This window comes from Meriones unguiculatus, chromosome 15 (assembly GCF_030254825.1).
Source record: "Meriones unguiculatus strain TT.TT164.6M chromosome 15, Bangor_MerUng_6.1, whole genome shotgun sequence".
NCBI classification, from domain to species: Eukaryota; Metazoa; Chordata; class Mammalia; order Rodentia; family Muridae; genus Meriones; species Meriones unguiculatus.
Window position 1 is genome coordinate 7,382,123 of NC_083362.1, and position 22,028 is coordinate 7,404,150.

The window sequence follows — 22,028 nt, forward strand, 5'->3', positions numbered from 1 at the left end:
GCCAGTTTCCTAGCAACTGTATCTCTAGTGGGTGGGGAAAGAATGCAGTAAGGTGGTCCTTCCCCTCAGGGCATTACTGGACTTCTCCACCCACCTAGTTCAGGCCTTAATTAATAATAGCTGATTTTTAATCTTTTGGTCTCTCAAGGTCTGTATGCTGCCAGCCTAACCAAAACTGCTCATCCAGGCTTTTAAGTCAGGAAAGGATAGGCTCTTCTATTTAAGACAGGTTTATTTGGCAGGGATGGGGGTGGAGGCTGTTCTGGATCTGCACAGCTGAACTTAAGGCTAACTGACATCAAGTAATCTGGTGAATCAGTCTAAATTCTTAGTTGTAACCACAGAACTAATTTTAACTAGTTTGAGCAGAAAAGGGGTGTATTAAAGAATACAGGGTAATCTGAATCTCTAAAAGGGCTGGAGAATGTGGCTTGGAGTCTACTCAGGAAGAAACAGATCTCAAAGCACATAAAAATTAATTCAACAGAGCCACTGCTGCAGAAGCAAATGGCAGACTGGCTAATTCTTTCTCTCTAGGCATTAGATGTAGTCGCAGCCAACCTCTCTCAGTATGGAAATGCCTGGCACTCACTTTTCTTTCTCTCAGCCTCAGAGAGAATCTTGCTACATGGCAAGATTCAAGTTGTGAGGAAGATAGGAAAGATCATCCCTAGCTGCAAGGGAGGCAGGGAAATGATCTCTAGCTGCAAGGAAGGCAAGGAAAATGATTCTCAGCTGCAAGGGAAAAATGATCAGCAGGCTTCATGATATTACTGAGCAGCCAGGTTTCTATGATGTTACTGAGTAGACAGAAAGAATAATCAATGGCTAATAGATATGTGTGTTTGTGTACATACATAATATGTGTACCCCAGTATTCCTAACAGTTTTCCAAGCCAGAATTTCAGTTGGCTGTTTGTTGGATGGAGCTTGTGCTTTCTCTCTGTATGGAGTACATCCCACGGGTAAAGATGCAGCAATCAAGCCTGACAGAATGAGTTCAATCCCTAGGACTTACATGGTAGAAGCACTTGCGTGGATGAAATCACGATTTAACCAGCTACACTCTGTAGTCTCTATAGAGCCTATCACTTTGGATATAATGTAGTAGTGCCTCTTGACGTTCTCCAGGCCATTCTAACATGCAGCAAATTCTTCCTGACCCAGCATAAATTGTCCCCTGTAACTCTCTCCATAAATTTGTTTTATTTTCTGTTATCACTGAGAGGATAAGTTAAGTAGCTATACCCAACTTTTGTGGCCGGGACAAAAGGACTGGCTTTGTCACAGCAGAGTGTGGATTCAACACAGTGTCTTTATCTATAAAGTGAGGGTTTGGGCAGGATGCGGGTGGTACATGCTTGTAATCTTAACATTTGTAAGGCTGAGACGGGAAAATGGTAAATTCAAGGCCAGTCTGTGCTACGTAGTGAGTTACAGGCCAGCCTGGGCTACATAGTAAGTCAACTGTCACAAAACAAACAAGTGGAAAACATCTAGTGAGAACTTTGGACTCAATAGTTTCTGAATACTATCTGACTCATACTGATGGTCCAGGGTTTGATGCTGTTTTTTTTTTTTTTAATATCGTAGTAACATTTATTTATTTATTTATTTATTTATTTATTTATTTAGTGTGTGTGATCAAGTGTGCGTGGAGGTCAGAGGACAACTTTTGGAAATTGATTCTCTATTTCTACCATGTAAATCCTAGGGATTGAACTCATATTGCCAGGCTTGATTGCTTTACCCATAGAATCATCTTGCCAGCTTCCTGTTGTGTTTTTAAGTTTTCTAGAGGTACCTCCAAAAGGCAAATTCTGTTGCTAAGGATTAGGAGTCATGGGACTTTCCTCATAGCCTAGTTTCTACTGTTAAAAATATGTGTTTGAACCAGCGTGGTGGCACATGCCTGTAATCCTAGCATTGGAAGAGGCAAAGGCAGCCTGGTCTACAAAGAGAGTCCAAGACAGCAAGGCTACACAGAGAAACCCTGTCTTGAAACAAACAAACAAACAAAAATGTGTGTTTGGAGCTGGACAAATAGCTCAGTGGGAAAAGTATTTGCCTTACAAGTGTGAGGACCTGAGTTTGATTCCCAGAACTCATGTAAAAAGAGCTGGGTATGGTGGCAAGTGCCTGTCATGTGCTGGGAGGTACAGACAAAGGGAGCCCTGGAACTCTCTGATCTACCAGTTTAGTCAATTTGGTGAGCACCAGACTACTGAGAGACCCTGTCTCAAAAGACAAGGTGAGGGCCAGGACTGTAACTCAGTGTTAGCATACTTGCCAAGTATGTCTGAAGCCCTAGGTTCAGTCCCCAACACTGTCCACAAAAGATGAAGAAGAGGAGGAGAAGGAGGAAGAGAAAAAGGAAGAAAAGGAAGCCATTGAGATTGTCTTAGAAATATTTTTATGACCAGGTGTGGTAACACATGCCTGTAATCCCAGCACTTGGGAAGCTGTGACCAAAAAAATAAATAAATAAATAAAAAATTGTTATGAGTTAAAGCCAGTCTGGGCTACAGTATGAATTCAAGGCCAGCCTGAACTAACAGTAAAACTGTCTCAAACAAAAACAAACCAAAACAAAAAAACCCCAAGGTTAATGGCTCTTGAGGGACAATACCTAAGGCTAACCTCTAACCACCACATACATATGATGAACACACACATGTACCTATGTGACCATGTACTCTCACATGCACGTATCCACCCCCACATGCACTGTTCCAGTTTGGCTTCTGTTGCTGGGATAAACATCATGATCAAAAGTAACTTAGGGAAAGCAAGGGTTTCTTTCAGCTTGCAGTCCCAGGTTCATCACTGAGAGAGATCAGGGCAAGAACTCAAACAGGAGCTGAATCAGGAACCGTGAAGATACACTGCTTCCTGGTGTACTCACCGACCGACCCTCAGGTTAGCTCCGCCAGCCAGGGTGGTGCCGTCCACAGTCCACAGTGGACCAGGCCCTTCTACATCAACTAGAAGGTCTCACTGACGCAGCCACAAACCGTGTTCAGCTGAGGTTCACTCTTCCCAGGGACTCTAGGTTTGTGTCAAGTTGACAATAAAAACTAACCAGCACATACATATGCGCACAAACAAATAAAAATTTTCAAAAAGTGGGCTCATGGCTGAAGAGATGGCTCAGTGGACCAGAGCTCAGTTCCCAGCACCCATGTCACACAACTACAGCTGCCTGTAACTTTATACCCCAAGGGGTTTGACATCCTCTTCTGGCCTTCTCAGGGACCCTCACTCACACTTGCATGTTCACAGACACACATACACATGAAAATAAAATGTCTGCCGGCTTGGCAGTTTCACTTCCAAGGATATGTCCTCAGTCATTGACAGCAGGGACATAAACAGATATTTTGTACATGGATCCTTAAAGCAGAATGTTATACAAGAGCCAAAAGGTGGAAACACTATAAAGGTTCATGGATAGATGAATGGATAAATGAAACATGACATACCTATATAATGAAATATTATTCAGCCTTGGGAGGACTGAGGGGAGCAAAGTGTTTTGTCTTATGCCTGTAATTCCAGCACTAGGGAGTCTGAGGCAGGAGGACTGCTTCAAGTGTGAGACCAATCTAGTCTATATAGCAAGATCCTGTGTGGGGGTGGGGCCGGGTGGGGAGGTTAGTGTTCTATTGCTGTGAAGAGACATCATGACTAGAGCATCTATTATAAAAGAAAGCACTTAATTTAGGACCTGCTTACAGTTTCAGAGGGCTAGTCTATTATAATTATGGTGGGGAGCAGGCAGCACACAGGCAGCTATAGTGCTGGACAAGCAGCAAAGAGCTCTACATTCTCATCTGTGGGCGGCAGGCAGAGAGGAAACCACTGCCTGCCCAGGCTTTTGAAACCTCAAAGCCCACCCCCAGCAACACACCTTCTCCAACAAAACCACGCCTCCTAGTCCTTCCCAAACAGGTCATCCTATGGAAACCGAGCATGCAAATATACCAACCTGTGGGGACCATTCTCATTCAGACCACCACAGGGGCTGTGGAGATAGCTCAGAGGGTAAAACATTTAGCTTTGAAAGCCTGAGTTTGATCTCCAGAGCATGCATCATCGAAACCAAACTGACAAAAGACCAAACCAAAACAAAGAACCCATCTGTGTCATCCTAGCACTCCTATGGACAGATGCTAGGTGGAGACAGAATCGCCTGGAAGCTCATGAGAAACTACAAGAAAGACCCTTCCTCAGCGATGTGAAAGGTGAGACACACACAGGGCCTGCAATCACACACACAATTTTGAAAAAGACGGTCCTGTCTTAAAAAAACAAAAAACAAAACAAAAAAAAAGGTTCAAGTAGTATAATAGTAATAATAAAATGTGTTTGCTCAGAGCCCCCATATTTTCTAAGACTTTGTTGGATCATATTAGCAGGATTCAAGCCAAGTAAACATCGCCCAAACATCCCATCTCTTCAGCAAGTTCACTGATAATCGGAATCAATGCAGAGAAAAAGAAGGAACTCTGTCCCCGACTGTTCTGCTGTGCTCTGCCAGCTGTGGATTTGAAAGCTGGCTAATTGCCTCTGGAGACCTAGATTCCCCTCCCCACCCTCCAGCTGCTGTCCCTGTTAGGTACTCCAGAATTACAGATTTATTTCCCCTCCTCCTATTTTTCCTCCTTTCTTCCCCTCTCCTTCTCTTCTTTCCTTCTTCCTCCTTTCTTTTCTTTCCTTCCCTCCTCTCCTCTATCCCTCCCTCCCTCCCTTTCCCTGGTCCTTCTGTTCTCTCTCTTTTTCTTCCTTTCCCTTCTCTTCCTCCTCTCTCCTTCCTTCTCCTCCTGCTCCCATCCTTTCCTCCTTTCTGTCTCTCTCTTCCTCTGTTCTTCTCCCTCTCATCCCTCCTTCCTCATTTTTTTCCTTCCTTCTTGCTCTCTTCATCCACCTCTCCCTCTTTCATTCCTTTTCTCTTTCACGGTCATGGTGTTGGTGATCCAATGTAAGGCATTGTTCATGCTAGGCTGGTGCTCTAGGGTTTGTTTGTTTTTGTTTCATTTTTTTGAGATGAGAATTAACTGTATATTCCAAGTTGGCTTGCTTTTGAATGTGCAATCCTCCTGCCTCAGTTTCCAAACTTCTGGAGACTCCGAAAAAGCCATCTCTCTGAATCAGAAAGCCAGCTACTGATTCACTGTGAAGACAGACACACACGTACCCACCCGCAAATAAAATAGGACACATAGGGTTTCTCCTCTGGGCATCTATACCTTGTTCTGGAACAATACTGACGGAACTGAGCTGCTATGAATGATCAGCAGGCACTAGCGATCCTTCAAGTGAAACCAAGAGATTCAGTGGAATGTAGCTAACCATCCCCACCAAATATAAATAAAAACCCCGGCTTCTCTCAGACGATCCAATTATCTCTCTAAAAAGGGATTTTTTTTCTTTTTTTAACACTTCCCAACAGGCAGCAGATCTAGCAAGTGAGTTCTTGTGAACAGCAGTGAATAATCAGGCGGCTGGGGCCAAGATGTGAAAGAAAACATGGCCTGGCTTGGCCGTGAATCGAGATGGTAAAAATGAATAATACTGTTTTGGTGCCATCTGGATTGGTTTTTGTGATCAAAAGCATACTTTTAAGAATCCAAGTTTTCTAGTCATGAGACTATGCTTGTTGTTGGGGAGGAATTAAAAATGATTTTTTTTTTCTGTTTTTTCCAGCTAAAAACAAAAGGAAGGGGCTGCAGAGATTTGCTTCTCAGGAAAGCTCATGTTCTGCTCTTACGGAGGGCCCTGTTCAGTTCCCAGCACTCATAAGGCAGCCTGAAGCTGTAGCTCCAGGGGATATGACGCCCTCTTCTGGACTTCACACACGCATCCACTTGATTAAAGATAAAATAGGCTGTAAAATATTTGCATCTGCATACACAAACACATGCACAGAGACCCTCCATTTGGCCTATAAAATAATCCAGGTTCCTTAGTAGAAGAATGAAAAAAAAATAAGGACAAAGTAAAAAAGAAAAGAAACACCCATAGTCCTACTATTTAGAACAAAAATCCCTCACTGTTTCGACGATTTCCTTCCACTCCTCATGAATATACATGACATGGACATGAATATGCATATGCGTATGGGCTCGTGCTGTGCTTAACAGGGTGAGGCATTTTCTCCTGTTGACATAGTCATTCCTTGTCTGGTCATATGTCATATTTGCATGATTCTTCTCTGCGTTGTGAGGTTTTTGTTTTTGAGACGGGCCCTATGGAGACTACACTAGCCTGGAATTTGCTATGTGGCTGAGGCTAGCCTGGAATTTACAATCCTCTTGCTCCCGCCTCCTGAGTGCTGGGATGACAGGTGTGGGCCTCTGTGTTCAACTTAGGTTTTCTGTTTCTCAACCACTGGAGTTAGAAAAATGTCACAAATGTATGCCTGTGTTTTATGTGTGTGTGTTCCTAAATGTGTGAGAGAATGAGAGCCAGAGTCTTCCTCACTTGCTCGCTACTTTCACTTTTTTTTTAATTTTAAGTTTTATTCATTCTACATCCCGGTCTTAGCCCCCTCCCTCCTCTCCTCCCGGTCCTACCTACCTTCATTTAAAAAAAAAAGTGCTTATAAATGTTTAAATGTATTTAAAAGTGTAAATATGTATTTAAATTTTAAATGTATTTCTGAACATTGAGAGCCTGCGTGTATATGTATGTATCACATGTATGCCTGGTGTCCTTCCAGCCCAGAAGAGGGTGTCAGATCCCCCGGAACTACAGTTACCGGTGGGTGTGACTTTTCCTGAAGGTGCTTGGAACCAAACCTCCTCTACAAGAGTGGCAAGTGCTCTTACTGCAGAGACATCTCTCCAGCCCTCTCCCATCCTTAGGGTTTTGAGACAGGGTTTCTCAATGGGACCTGGGGCTCCTGACTAGTCTAGACCGTCTGGCCAGAAAGCCCCAGGGATCTTCCTGACTCTGCCTCCTTGTGCTTAGGTTATAGATGACCACACCGGGTTTTAACATGGGTGCTGGGGATCCAAACTCAGGCCTGAGTGATTATCAAGCTTTTTAGCCACTGACCTATTTTCTCAACCCCCAAATGGCCATTCTTAAAGGAATACGACAGTGACGAGCAAGACCTGCTGGCCGCCAGCCTGCCGCATTATTTGTCACCGGACACCTTTCTGGACAGCAAATGGGAATCAACAAGATGAGAATCTGGGTTAGTCTGTCTCCTGGTGTTCAGGTCCCCTTTGCCTCCACGGGCCTGTCTGGGAACAGTGAACTCTTAACTCTTCACCAGGAGGAGTGAGCAGGTGGGGTACAGACAATCCCTGCCCCTCCCCAACTCCAGGCAGAAACAGTGTGGGGAGACAGTAGGCACGAAGCTCAAGAGCCATCACTGGTAGGTCAGCCTCCCCAGGAGCCCTTCCTTTCTGTATGTTAGACACTGATCTAAAGCATGTCATTCTCTAGGATGGTTCCCCAGTTCCTGCATCCGGAGAAACGGGCACAGCTCCGACCTCAGAGGGTTTCTTCTGCAGAGTGGTGACCTAACACTCAGGGGATGCCTTCAAGGCTCCCGGGACCTCAGGCATTGGAACATCTGGGGAATACAGGCATGTGTGGGGCATCCAGGACCATATGCACACACGCCTTCTCATCAAAGGCTACAACCCAGCCCCAAGCTGGGCATAGTGGAACATGCCTTTAATCTCAGCTCCAGGGAGGCAGAGACAGGTATCGGATCTTCGAGTTTGAAACCAGATCCAGGGCAGCCAGATGTTAAGTTTCAATTCAGGGACAAGCAGACCTAGCCTCCAGGTTCTCCCAGCATCCTTCAGTCCCTACCTGTTACAGGGTATGGCTGGCATACCCCACTATCTGCCCTGAACTTCTAGCCCAGGGGCTGGGCTGCCCTTCCCCCAGAGGCTCTTCCCTATATAATCCAGATATTTTGGTTACCTGTTCTCTCTGCCCCTTATTCTGGCATCCTGGCTGCTGTATTTTGTTTTCTTCTTTCTCCCTTCCTCTTTCCCCTCACCCTACATGGTTCTCAGGGTCATGAGTAGTCTGCACTCTCCCAATGTGTCTGCCTCTGGCTGTGCTCTCCCATATTTCTACAATAAGCTTTCTCCTAAGAGCAATTATGTCCTTTTCCTCTTTCTTTCTTTTTTTCTTTTTCTTTCTTTCTCTCTCTCTCTCTCTTTCTTTTCTTTCTTTCTCTCTCTCCTTCCTTCCTTCTTTCCTTCCTTCCTTCCTTCCTTCCTTCCTTTTCTTTCTCTTTCTTTCTTTCCTTTCTTCCTTCTTTCCTTCTTCCTTCCTTCTTTTTTCTTCATTCACCAGAGATAGTGAAACCTTGTCTCAAAAACAAACAAGCAAAGGACAAGGAGTTGTGCGTGTGTGTGTGTGTGTGTGTGTGTGTGTGTGATGGGTTCAGTGATAGAACACTTGCCTGGAATCACCCATGTTTAGCAGATTACACTTTTCCAGACAGGGTTTTCCTGTGTAGCCTTGACTGTCCTGGGTTGGTCTCAAACTCATAGCAATTCCCCCACCTCTGCCTTCCGAGTACTGGGATTACAGGCATGTCTCACTGCCTGGTTTATCCACGCCTATTTATAATAAGAAGAAATAGCCACACCTTCCTACAGCATTAAATAATAAGTCCATTGAGTATTACCGAGAGAACCACACATTCCGGCCCAGCCTGTTAGCAGACGCAGGAAATACATTAATAAACACCTTTGGACGCAAACAGGTGGGGCAGCGGGAGGTGCAGGAAGTCACCTGGGACCTCCTTTGTCCCTAAAGTCACCTTTAGCCCCAGCTACAAGGGATGGGGCTGTTGCTGAGACAGAGCTTCCTGCTGGGCTCTGGGCCCAAAAAAGAGAACCACAGGCAGGGGCAGAGAGCAGCTACAACACTATTGTTGATTCCTTTGAGCCCTGACTCCAGGTTCTGTGCAGGTAGGTCACAAGAGTGTCATTTCCTCCTTTCTTTTTTTTTAATTTCTTTTTTTATTTTTATTAATTACAATTTATTCACTTTGTATCCCCCTGTAGCTCCCTCCTTCCTCCCCTCCCAATCCCACCCTTCCTCTCCCTTCTCCACCCATGCCCCTCCCACAGTCCACTGACAGGGGAGGTCCTCTTCCTCTTCCTTCTGATCCTAGTCTATCAGGTCTCATCAGGAGTGGCTGTATTGACTTCCTCTGTGGCCTGGTAAGGCTGTTCCCCGCTCAGGGGGAGGTGATCAAAGAGCAGGGCAATCAGTTCCTGTCAGAGACAGCCCCTGTTCCCATTACTATGGAACCCACTTGGACACTGAACTGCCATGGGCTACATCGGTGCAGGGGTTCTAGGTTATCTCCATGAATGGTCCTTGGTTGGAGTATCAGTCTCAGAAAAGACTCCTGTGCCCAGAATTTTTGGTTCTGTTGCTCTCCTTGTGGAGCTCTTGTCCTCTCCAGGTCTTACTACTTCCCACTTCTTTCATGAGATTCCCTGCACTCTGCTCAAAGGTTGGCCATAAGTCTCAGCACCTGCCATGATACCCTGCAGGGCAGAGCCTTTCAGAGGCCCTCTGTAGCAGGCTCTTGTCCTGTTCCCTGTTTTCTCCCTCTTCTGATATCCATCCTCTTTGCCTTTCTGAATGGGGATTGAGCATCTTAGTCAGAGTTCTCCTTCTTTATTAGTTTCTTTAGCTGTACAGATTTTAGTATGTTTACACTTATTATATGTCTAATATTCACTTATGAGTGAGTATATACCCTGTGTGTCTTTCTACTTCTAGGATACCTCACAGGATGATCTTTTCCAGTTCCCACCATTTACCTGCAAATTTCATGCTTTCGTTGTTTTTTTATTGCTGAGTAATATTCCATTGTGTAGATGTACCACAATTTCTGTATCCATTCTCAGTTGAGGGGCATATGGGCTGTTTCTAGCTTCTGGCTATTACAAATAAAGCTGCTACAAACATGGTTAAGCAAATTTCGTCCTTTCATAAGGCAGGTCACTCTAAGTGTGGTGGGGAGGACAGAACTGTTTCCTTTCCTGGGACAGCCCACCCCATCCCCAAAGCGCACAGGCTTCCTTGAGACCACCATGGGGACTTCTGAATGAAAGAGGGTGGCACTGTAGGACAAGCCAAAGGGGCTTGGCTGTAGGCTGAGTGTGATGGTGAATGCCTGCGAACACTTGGGAGAATGTCCACCTTGAAGACAGCCCTGGCTACATAGCAAGATCCTGTAAATGCCTCAAAAAAAAAAAAAAAAAAAAAAAAAAAGGCTCAAAGGGACCCCAGTCCCCTCACTGGGTATTCTAAGCACTGGGTCTCCCAGTGAACTACATCATCTCCAGTCCACTGGAGGACTCCATGAAAGTGTTCTACATGCTCACATCGCCTCACTAGGGATTCTAGACAGGTCTTCCACCACTAAACCATGCCCTAGTCCAGAATAGTCCTTTTCCTGTTCCTCATATCCCCAGGATGTATTTCTTTTGTTAGGAGGTCGCCTGAGTGCCTTGTCTCAGATTCCCCAGCAGCGGACCACATACAACTCTAGATCCTGTCTCTCCAGGTCTTGCTTTGCTTGTAGGTCCAGTCTCGCCCTCCTGAAACCCTTACTGGTCCAGGCACTGAGTGACAGCCTGAGCCTTGCCCTGCCTGCCTTCCTGTCAGCTTGCACCTGCCCTTCCCAGTGTGGCCCACTGCCTTGGCCAGAGCCAACACAGCAGGTGGTGACTCCTGGTGTCAGCTTGGTTTTATGGGTTTGAGGTAAAGAGCCAGGGACTGGTGGGTAGGGTGGGTGGGGTTTCCCCTGTGGCTCGTGCTCTGCCTGTCTTAGGAGTAATCTCACAGAAAGTAGTGACTTTGTCTCGTTCACCCCAGTGTCTGGAACCTGCCTAAAGGCACTGCAGCCACACAATGGGGTTTGCTGACTGACTGTGGAATAAATGGAAAAAGCAAGCCTGACTAGGATCTGTGCCCTTTGCAGGAGGAGCCCACAGTCCACAGAAACCAACAATTAAAACAGGGATGGCAGCATTGTGAGCCTTGTGACTTTCGTGAGGATCTTAGAAAAGGCAGGAGTATACTTTTGCCCTGGACCCAAAAGTGGAAATAGAACCCCCGTGTCCTGTGGAGACGAGTGAGAGGAGCCAGGGTGTACCCTACATCACCCCAAGTCACCCCTCGAGCCTCATCTATACCTAACCAGTGGCTGCCTCTGCCTTCTGTCCCCTCTCATACCCACGTCCCCACACCTTACACCAGCCCTTCCTTTTCCCCATCAAAACTTATCTGTACCGAGTCTGCTTGGTAGAGCCTCCACTTTGACCACCACTCCTCCCTTTGTTCATCCATTTCTCGTCTATCTTTGGGACAGCTTGCTCAAACGTCACCTCTAGGAAGCCTCCCCTCATCACTAGAGCAGGCTGCCTTGCACACATCCTTCGACACCTAGCGCATAACAACGGTTTTTCACAGGGTCTTTCATAAACAGCTGTTGTAGAATTATTGATATTTACTTTGAGTTTAACTTCTGGTAACGCTGCTGTTACTGCTGTAAAACCAAATCACAACACAGAGACTGGGTTTTTAGTTAACCTAGAACACAATGCTGGGCAATATTTACTCCCTCCTAAACCTCCAAGCCCTTAATTTCCTAACATTTAGATTTCCCACATTATACTTGCTTTTTGTGAAATCTTAGGTCTGGTTTTTGCTCCAAGTCCTCCAAGCTCTCTCCTCCCACTCTGCTCTCCTCGAGCACTCCTCTCCTCGAGCTCCTCCTCCTTCTCGCCCCTTCCTGTCCTCTAGCTCCTCCCATTGCACAACATTGTATCTAGTTGCTTTATTTGTGTCCTGTTTACACAAGAGTTGAGACAGGATGCTTATAGTGAGTATCACAATGCAATATCCAGATTGAAACCAGAGAGTTGGGGGTGGAGAAATCAGCATTTGAATTAACAAGGGTAAGGCATATACATTTTAAAAGAACATTATACCAACAAACAGCTATGGGATCCTGGTTCTCAGCCAGAGCATAAACACAGGGAGAACAAGGACTAAGTCTGTCTGGTCCACCCTAGCGCCCAGCATGTTGTGAGGGTGCACATGTAGCTGATGAGTCAGAGGTGTCTGAGTGAGAAGGAGGTCGGGGTGGGGAGGGCAGGGCTGCTGCCGCGCTCCTCTAGAGAGCCTAGTCCAGTACAGGCTGCATCCACAGGAAGGCGAGGCCCAGAGTCTCTGCAGGAATTCAAAGTAGCTGAAAGATGATTATAGGCTCTTGGAGCCTGCTGAGACTAGACACAGGAGAGACCGGAATGGGGCTGTGGAGCACCAAAGGGAGTTGGGCAATTGGGACACGTGTCTAAGTGTGACACTTTGGGCTACCTGGCGGTGCAAAGGGTGTATCTGGCTCTTAGCCCTAGAATTATATTGTGGGTACTGAGATGGTACAGTGGGTAAATGCTTGCTGTGCAAACTTTGGGAGAGCCTGAGTTTGGATCTGCAACACCCATATAAAGGGAGATGCCCTATCTGTAACCCTAGTCTCATCACAGAGAGGTAGGAGGCAGAGACAGGTGAATCTTCAGGCCAGTCTACCTAGAGTACCCAGAAGAAAAAAAATAACAGGAGATCTGTCTCAGACAAAGTGGAAAAGAAGGACTGACACCCAAAGTTGTCCTCTGACCTTCATAATGAGGCAATGGCACCTGTGCATTCACACATATCACTTACATGCAAGAACACTCACGTGTGCACACACAGATTAAGAAAAAAGAGCAGGCAGTTTAGTGTCCAAGTGGGTTCCATAGTAATGGGAAGAGGGACTGTCTCTGAAATGAACTGATTGGCCTGCTCTCTGATCACCTCCCCCTGATGGGAGAGCAGCCTTACCAGGCCACAGAAGATGACAATGCAGCCATTCCTGATGAGATCTAATAGACTAAGATCAGAAGAAAGGAGAGGAGGACCTCCCTTATCAGTGGACTTGGGGAGGGGCATGTGTGAAGAAGGGAGAGGGAGGGCTGAAGGGCGGGGCTTATGGGGGGATACAAAATGAATAAAGTGTAATAAAAAAAAGATCATAGGAATTTCTCAATAGGAAAGAATTCATCTACTAGACAGACCAAAGAAATTTAAAATACAGAACGAGATTCTATCTTTGGAATCAGACAACTACTTCATGGGGAAAAACACCACGATCTCCATTCCATCACCTCCTGTCCCCTGGATCTACCTAGAGGCAAACTCTAAGCTGATCCCGCCTCTCTCAACCCTCCTTCTCTTTTCAGGTGCCGGTTCATAACGTAGCTTTGGCTGCCCTGGAACCTGCTACGTAGATTCTGCTGGTTTCAGACTCAGAGATCCACCTGCTTCTGCCTCTGGAGTGCTGAGATTAAAAGTATTCACCACCACAGTGCACACTTACCTAATCCCTTCCCAGAGAGGCAAAAACTTGGCCTTTGCCTTATTTTTACACTAGATCTGCAATATATAATTTTTTTGTTCGTTTTTGGTTTTGAGAGAGAGAGAGAGAGCGCTCAAGCTGGCCTCAAACTCATAGTTCTAGAACTACACCTTTAAAAGATTTATTATTGTATGAGTGTTTGCCTGCATGTGTGTTTGTGTAACCCATGTGTGCCTGCTGCTCTCAAAGCCCCGATGTGGGCCATCAGTTCCCTTGTAACTGGAGTTAAAAATGGTTGAGAGCTGCCTGGGAACCAAACCTGGGCCCTCTATATTTCCAGCCCCATGCTTGTCTATCTTTGACTATTTATTTAAAAATGTTTATTTTTTAAACTTATTTCCTGTAGGCAGGGTCATGCCATGGTGCATATGTGGAAGCCTAGAGGACAGTTTAGGGGAGTTGGCTCTTTCTTTCCATCATGGGCATTGAACTGAGGTCCTTGGGCTTGGTGGCAAGTTCGTTTGCTGCTGAGCCCTCATACCCACCCATGATTCATTTGTCATTGTAAAATTGGGCAAAGTCTCAGGAACCTAGATCTTACACTTGCTGCTCACTTTGGCCAAACCACTTAGCTTCTCTGTCTCTGTATCATTTACAAGATGGAGCAGCAATTAAGTCATTACAAAAAAAGAAAGCCAGTGATGGGCAGTGGTGGCACACCCCTTTAATCCCAGCACTCAGGAGGCAGAGGCCAGCCTGGTCTACAGAGGAGTTCCAGGACAGCCAGAGTGACCACAGAGAAACCCTGCCTTGAAAAAAAAAAAAGAAAGAAAACAACAAAAAAGAAAACCACATAGTATAAGGTTTTATTTATATGTTAATATCCAGAATGGGTGACCCCCATAGAAACAGGAAGTAATTTAGGGGTTGTCTAGGGCTGGGGGAATGGGGAAGGGCTGGAAATCACACAAAATTTCTCTTCTTTTTTCCTTCTTCCTTTCTTTCTTCTGTCCTTCCTTCGTGAGTGAGTGTGCATGCAGTCTCTCGGAGGTCACAGGACTAGCTTTGGGAATCGGTGCTCTCCTATCCTGTGGGTCCTGGGGATTGAACTCAGGTGGCCAGTCTGAGCATCGATGCCTTTACCTGCTGAGCTGTCTCACAAGCTCCAGAATTCCTGTTGTGGGTGATGAAAATATTCTAAAATTAGATAAAGATTAGAGAGTGATTACGTATAAAGTGCTTAGAGCAGTCTGACACATCAAAAACGATCCAAAAGTCATCGTTAAATAAAGCTCACCTCCAAAGGAAGGCAGACATGCTGCTGAACGTGGGGGTTGCAATCTGCTCATTGACATGATTTTTAAGTGATTTTCCACTCTTGAATCTTACTGTCTGTTGTGTACTTTTTATAAATTTTGTGATTGTCTTATGGTGAGCATAATATTTCAGTATAGATTATATATATAAAACATGTTCATTTATTAGACATAAATCATATTCTACTGAGCTTCTCCTCCGCTTTCCAAGTGGGAGGTGGCTCAGGGCTCTGAAAGACACATGATGATCTGCCCCTGAGTCACATGCCTTAGGCAGGATACAGAAGGCAGCAGAAGGCAAGGGTTTCACAGAGACGCATTTGGATGGACAGCCAACACAGCGTGCAGATAAAACCAGCAAGCTACCAAGCAGGGTGTGACTGGCAGAGAACGAAGGGCTGTGATGAACTTTAACCTATTTCGTCTCTTAATATGCCTGAACTGGATTAAAGCAATTCAACAGCAAGAAGGACTCAAGTTAGCAAAGTAAGGGACAATCATGAAAACCTTTTAGATCCGGGCTGGAGAGACAGCTTAGTGGCTAAGAACACTAGCTGCTCTTCAGAGGACTGGGTTTTATTCCCACCACCCACATAGTGGTTGATAATCATTTGTAACTCCAGTTCCAGGGGATCCAAAAATTTCTTTCAGCCTCCTTGGGCACTGCACACATATGATACACAGGTACACGCAGTCTTGCTCTGCCTGTGAGTGTCCTGCCAATGTTGGTTTCATTTGCTTATGTATCTTGTTATTTTGGAGAGAGGGTCTTGCTATGCAGTCCAGTCTGGCCTCACTTCCAGAGCGCTGAGATTACAGGTATAGACACCAACACTAGTTGTATGTGGCTGAGGATGGACCCCAGGGCTGTGTGCATGCTGGGTAAGCACACCTGTAAGTGTGCAGGCATTCCCACTAGCCTGCCTTTCAGGGCCCTGGCAACCTCTGACATCACCAACTGCTGCCACCAGGTGCTTGCTAGGTGTGTGCCGGATAAAAAGGACCCCACCAGCCTCCTACACTCTCTCTTGGTCTCTCTGTCCTTCTCTCTCTTTGTCATGGGCATTTTCTTCTCTTTCAATCCCTGCTCTCTCTCCCTCCCCCTCTTCCACAATAAACCTTTATACTAGATCTGTCACGTGACATATTAATCATTATTATAACAACACTACCAACTAAGTTACAACCCCAGCCGATCATTTTCTTAAGTTAACCAAGATGTGCCGGTATAAACAACAGATCAATTTTTAGAGCTCTCATGAAGCTCATTTTGACTAAGTTTTTTGTTTGTTTTCTGTATATGTGTGTTGGGGGGAAGGTAGCACATGCTACAGCACACACTTGGGGGATTGGAGGACAACTTACTCAAGTCAGTTTCCTTCTTCTTTCATGTGAGAATGTGGGGACTGAATTTCAGTAGTCAAACTCAGCAAGCACTTTACCTGCTGACCCACAATTTTGGTAGTGCTCACATTGCTTTCCATTCTAGAAGCACTTCCCCTATTTTCTTTGGTTTTTGTTTGTTTGTTCGAGAAAGGGTTCTCTATGTAGTCTACTCGCTCGGTAGACAAAGCTGCCTCTGCCTCCCAAGTGCTGGGATTAAAAGCATGTGCCACCATTACCACCTACCTCTTTGTTTTTAAATAGTAATTCAATTGTTCATTTATATAATGTAATTTTGGGGCTTTGTTTAAGGCAAGGTTTTAATATAACCCAGGCTACCTTTGAACTCCTGATCCTTTTGTTACAGCCCAAGCGCTAGGATTACTGATGTGTGCCACCATGTCTAAAATGCCATTTTACTGTATATGAGGGCTGGAGACATAGCGAAGTTGGTAGAGTGCTTGACTAGTATTCACGAAGCAGTGAGCTTGAAGCCCAGTACCATATACACTAGGCTTAGCGATCACCTGGAAGAAAGAAAAGGGGGTATCAGAAGTCCAAAGCGATCCTCTGCTATACACTGAGTTCAGAACCAGCCTAAGCTACATGAAACCCTATCTTAAAAAGAAAAAGAAAAAGAGGAGGAGGAAGGTTGGAGAGAATGCCTCAGCAGTTAAAAGCACTTGTTGCTCTTGCAGAAGACTGGGGTTCAGTTCCCATAACCCATCTGGGTAGCCCACAGCTGCCTATAAATCTGGCTCCAGAGGATTAAATGCCCTTTTCTGGTCTCCAAGGGCATGGTATAAACATATACAGATATACAAGCAGGCAAAATACCCATACACATAAAATAATTTTTTTCACTTTCTTCCCCTCCCCCCTTTTAAGGAACAATGGCAGTGTTTAACTATTGGCCCACACAATTCTTAGCTATTTAACCAATGACTTTCAACAGGACCCTCTTGGATGGCCATATAATCCAGCTGAGCTCTGAAAACCTTTCCTGTATCCACGAAGCACCCAATCTTCATCCTGTACTAAACAGATTTCATCTCCTTCAGCATACAAGCCTCCACAAGAGTTAGCTGGCAGGACACACAGTGCCAGTAGGGTCTTCTGAATGATGGCTTGGCATGGAGGAAAACTTGGAGAAGGCTGCAGACAAGTGCACACAGTTATGGAAACTCTGAACTATTATTGATTCTCGTCTCAGGGAATCTGATCCTAAATTATGCTAAAAACTAGCCTTTTTTCTTTCTCTGACTCTGGGGTGAACCTTCACTAATCCAATAGGTCTTTGTCTTGTAAAATCTCTAACTAGAAGTCTTCAAGGCAAGTACTGGTCAAAGGTGGAAACAGTGAGGTGGGAGCAGGGATAAAGGTTTCCATTAGACAGCCTCTGAGGAATGTGTACCTTACCCCATGCTCCACCAAGGGGAGGTTTTTGTGTGTTTGTGTATGCTTCAAATAAAAATTTGGGGCTTACTCAAATAAAAACAAAACCTGCTTTGTGATCATATAACGAGACATTGCTGGGTGCCTCTTAGGTATGATTAATTACCTGGAGGGTTATGAGGCAGGGCTTTCCCTGGGCCAGTTCTCTCCTCAGAGTCTCCTGTCAGGTTGTAGCATGACTCCCCGGCTTCCTTGGCTGCAGCGGCTGAGCTTCCTGATGGGAGGCAAAGCACAACAGGCTGATTGTGTCTCCTTTCTAGACCTTTGCCTTCCTTCCCTTTCCCACAGAAAGACCGGCAGAAAGCGGCAGACTCGAGCTCACAGTGTCACAATACCAGCGGCTTGTTTCCTCAGGTGTTTAGTGTGGCTTGCCTCAGTCACCAGCAGACATCCTGTGCCCTGTGCTGAGTTAGCACCACGGACAGCTGGTATTTATGGTGGACATTTGGATGGAGTTTGGAGAAGGCTGGGGACAGGCACTATGTTTGCAAATTGCTAAGGTCCCACCTGATAATATGCAAATTGGTTCTTCAGTTGCTTTTGTTCACAAACTGGACCACCAGAGTCAGAAAAGGTGCTCTCCCCAACCTCAACCAAGTGGCCTCTGAGTATGTTACCGCAGCACTTTCTTTGTGTCTTTTGTGTGTAAACGGATGTATGTGTTGTGTTTGCATGTGAATTTGTGTGCATTCTGTTTTTCTTTGTGTGTGTGAGTATATATATGTATGTATGGAGGACAGAAGACAGCCTTCGGTATCATATCAGGGTCCACTTTTTTTTTTGTTTTTTTTTTTTTTGAGGCAGGGTCTCTTATTGGCCTGGAACTTGCAAATTCAAATTTGGCTTGTCAGCAAACCCCAAGGATCCCTCTTTTTCTGCCTTGACAGCAAGTGCTGTCCACTAAGGGTAGCATTTCTCTGTGGGGTTCTGGGGATGGAACTCAGGTCCTCAGGTTTGCTAAGCAATCTCCCCAGCCTTCTCCACTGTGTTCGATGAGACTTGCAGCCCACCTGGGAGCTACTGCCAGCTCACACCCAGCACCAACACCTAGCACAGTTCCTATGGAGGAACCTGCTTCAGGTGAAGCTCCGCAGGAGCTCCACCGAAACCCCGCTGAGACAAGGGGTTTCCAGTCGCAGGAATAGTAAAACATGGCAGCTGGTCCAGGCTGGGCTGGGGTGGCTATGTAGATGCTCAGTTGTTCGAGGGATTGGTGAGAGGCCATCGATGAAGTCATATTCCAGGTGTGTCTTGACGAATGAAAGGAAGAGCATCTGCCAGGTGAACAAGAGGGGACAGGAAGGAAGACTTGTCTTGGCAGAGGGGCCAGCTCAAGCTCACTAGCTACGTTAGTGGGTGAGGTCAGAGACATTCTGTTCTTGAGCGATTGGAATTTTGAAAAGTTCCAAGTTCCTCGGAAGCTGATGTAATGTGAGGGTCAGCCTAAGATGAAGAGGCTTAAGAAAGTTCTGACAAATAAAAATGAAGAAGGCCGAACTGGTCTACGTTTTGGGTGATAAAATACCGAGAACCACGTTGATAAAAATAAGAAAAGAAAAATAACAGAAAGAAAAGCGAGAAAACGAGAGAAAAGTGTCCCAGATTGAGCAATGAATGGATTTTTATGATTTTCTTTACAGCTTCCTAGAATTTAAATTTTTGAGTAACCGTCGGTGTTACCTGCTGCCCACGCCGCATTCCTCCGTCTGCAGGGGGCGCACAGACCTTCACCTCGCCTCCTACGGCCGAGTGGGCGTGGCCCCCGGAGCCAGCTGGATTGCCGATTGGCTGGTTCGGGTGTCGGTCACGGCGTCCCGCCTCCCCACTACGTCACATGACGCAGCCCATCATGGCGGCGGGAGCGCGGCTGCCTGGGCCCGCGGCTCCGCAGGCTGGGTGCCGTTGCTGCTGTTGAGGGGCGGCGGCGGCGGCGGCGCAGACGGGCGGGAAGGAGGATGCAGGTTCTGCGGCTAGAGCGGCGGATGCAGACCGGGAACGAGGCTGACGTTTGGTCGAAGAGACGCGCGTCCCGAAGCAGCCGGCGCCGGTGCCGCTGAGGCAGCTGACTGACTGACTGACTGACGGCGGCGACCCGAGAGCCGGCCCCGGGGGGACCGCGCGGCGGACGAGATGCCGGGGCCGCCGGCGTCGCCGCCGTCGCCGGTGCTGCTGCTGCTGCTGCTGCTCCTGACCGCCGGCAGCGCCCGGGCCGCGCCGCTTCCGCAAACAGGTGCAGGTGAGCCGAGCCCGGGGGCCGCGGGGCTGCTGCGTCTTGCGGGGCGGCAGCGAGGACGGCGGGCCTGCGAGGTCTGGCCGCCTTTGCGACGGATCGGAGGCCTGCCGAGGGCAGGAGGCCGCGGGAAGCGAGCGATCCTCGGGAGATTTCTTGCCGCAGGGGCGTGGGATGGGGGGCGGGGGCGCGGCGACGCGCTGGGGGTTGGGGAGGACGGTGGGGCGAGGAGGCAGCGACGGGATCCCCTGCATCTTCCCCCCCGCCGCCGCCCCTGTCTCTGAACTTGTTGCCTAAAGGCCCACCCAAGCTTCTGGCCTCGACACTTCTTTTTTCCAAATGTCACCTGCCTCTTGCGGCTTTTCTCACGTTTTATAATAAGAACCGTTTCTTACCTCTCCTCATTCCTTAAATGAAACCAGTGACTCTGGGAAAGCTGTGCGGAGTTTCCTTGGCTCCCCGAAACTTGTCCTAAAGTTGTAAATTGATTTTAGATGCTGTGGTTGTTGGGTTTTCCGTCTACCTACCTACTTATCTATCACTCGGAATGACTCTCTGGGGATGAGAAAGGAGCAACGATACAGATTTTTGTTTTAGGAAGCCAATGATTGGAGTGGCAGCTTTTGAGTAACTATTGACAAATTGTCCTGAGGGTAATTGAAGTGTCTATTTTAGCGGTATAGGTGAGTGATTCTCTCTCTTAACTCTTAGCCTTTCCATATTTTTTGCATATAGTTTTAATTTGGAGTTTATAAATAAAACTTCAGCCAAAGAAAACGTCTCGGAAATTTTAAGGAAAAAAAAATCTAGGCTAACTTTCCATCATTACGACTTATTTTTTTCAATGGAGGGGGAGGTAATGAAATGGAGGGGAAGGTAATGAAATTTAAAGAGCTTCAGAGGTTAGAAGAAACCGTAAGGAGAATTTAGTCCAATTTCTTCAGCTTTTGCCTTGAGGATACTGGAACCCTGGGGACACAGCCAAGTGTAGTTGGATTCAAACCCAGGTCCTAGAGCCACCTTGTTGAGCCATTCCACTCCAACCTCCCAGTTCACTTTAAGTCTTAACTGTCTGTGGAATGCACTTGAGGTCAAGGGTTAAATGCAGAACTGCCTCCAGTCAATACATGTGTTTGGACAAATCTACATGAAAGAGCTGTAATGGCTTCCAGAACTACGCCAGGTTATATGCTATTGAGCGCCCTTAAAGTGAGCATCAAATGATGTCATTATACTATATAATGTAGCTGCTCTTGCCGTAGAATTAAGTCTTTTTGGTGACTTCTGTGTTCTGAATCAATGGATAAGATAACTGAGTGTCATCAGAAGTAGATAGTCATCCAGGTTGGACACTGCAGAAAATACCAGCGAAAACAGGAAAAGATTCTATGGACAGGTAGTAGTGTTGCTATATAAGGACATTGACATTCAAATAGAAAATTAAAACTAGAGTAGCACAGTGGACAGAGTGTGTTTGTCAAGGGGATACCAGAAACTCCCAGAAGATTCTGTGCCTATTAATTCTTATGCATTTTGATATATATGCATATATATGTCAAATATGTATGCATGCACGTGTATATATATATATCTATATATATACACACACACATATACAATTTGTGAAAGTGTATATTCTTGTCTGTCTTTTCCCCCTGCCTTCTATTTGATTCTCACACCATTTTATAGAGGCTGCAATTTCAGAGAGCTGGGTTTTGTTGAGGTCTTGTAAAAAATAAAATAAGAAATAAACAACCTGGAAAAAATGAACTCATGAATAGAAATAGCAGATTTTGACATAAATGAAGCCCAGGTGATTTGTGTCAACTTTTGCAGATTTTTCTTTCATATTTTGATCCTTGGAGGGCAGCTATATAGTTTAAGTGTATAGTTAAATGTGGTGAGGTATTAACAGGTGCATGAAGCTAAGTTGTGTGGAAATGACATATTGTCAAATGGCAAACGTAGATGTATGGGATTGGTTCTCCATCCTGATAGCTTAGTGATATTATGTCTGGGATAGGTTTTCTCGTTCTCTCTTTCCACCTGCCACTCCTTCTCTTTCCCCCTTTCTCTCTCTCTGCCTCCTCTACTAGGTATTGAACCCAGAGTCTCACACAGGCCAAACACTCCACCATAGAGATAGATTTTTTTTTTTTTTTGACCAAGGGTAAAGAAACTTTCACATTAATCCCACCTAGTGAACTCACTGGTTAAAAAAGAAGGCTCTGTACTGAACATA

At 46.0% G+C, this 22,028-nt stretch overlaps 2 protein-coding genes and 1 long non-coding RNA gene across 5 annotated transcripts in view; 1 reads left to right on the forward strand and 2 right to left on the reverse strand.

Moving 5' to 3' along the window:
• LOC110557416 (oncomodulin) overlaps positions 1–11,772 on the reverse strand; it is a 54,260-nt gene extending 42,488 nt beyond the window's left edge. Inside the window, exon 1 of one of the 2 annotated variants that reach the window (XM_060368110.1) lies at positions 11,682–11,772. The gene's annotated coding sequence lies outside the window, so the exon portion shown is untranslated. Of the gene's footprint in view, positions 1–5,249; positions 5,330–11,681 lie in introns of those variants that run through there. The other variant, XM_060368111.1, reaches the window with a different exon arrangement.
• Positions 11,773–14,254: 2,482 nt separating this feature from the next.
• On the reverse strand, positions 14,255–19,370 carry LOC132648037 (uncharacterized). Its single transcript, XR_009586397.1, has 3 exons — positions 19,237–19,370; positions 17,663–17,770; positions 14,255–14,576 (listed from the first exon to the last, which is right to left on the reverse strand). It is a non-coding gene; the product is annotated as an uncharacterized LOC132648037 (long non-coding RNA).
• A 50-nt stretch (positions 19,371–19,420) lies between these two features.
• Lmtk2 (lemur tyrosine kinase 2) overlaps positions 19,421–22,028 on the forward strand; it is an 87,210-nt gene continuing 84,602 nt past the window's right edge. For both annotated transcript variants that reach the window (XM_021626155.2, XM_021626156.2), the window contains exon 1: positions 19,421–19,792. In XM_021626155.2, coding sequence (XP_021481830.2) covers positions 19,687–19,792 — 106 coding nt within the window. In that variant the 5' untranslated portion in view covers positions 19,421–19,686. The remainder of the gene's footprint in view (positions 19,793–22,028) is intronic.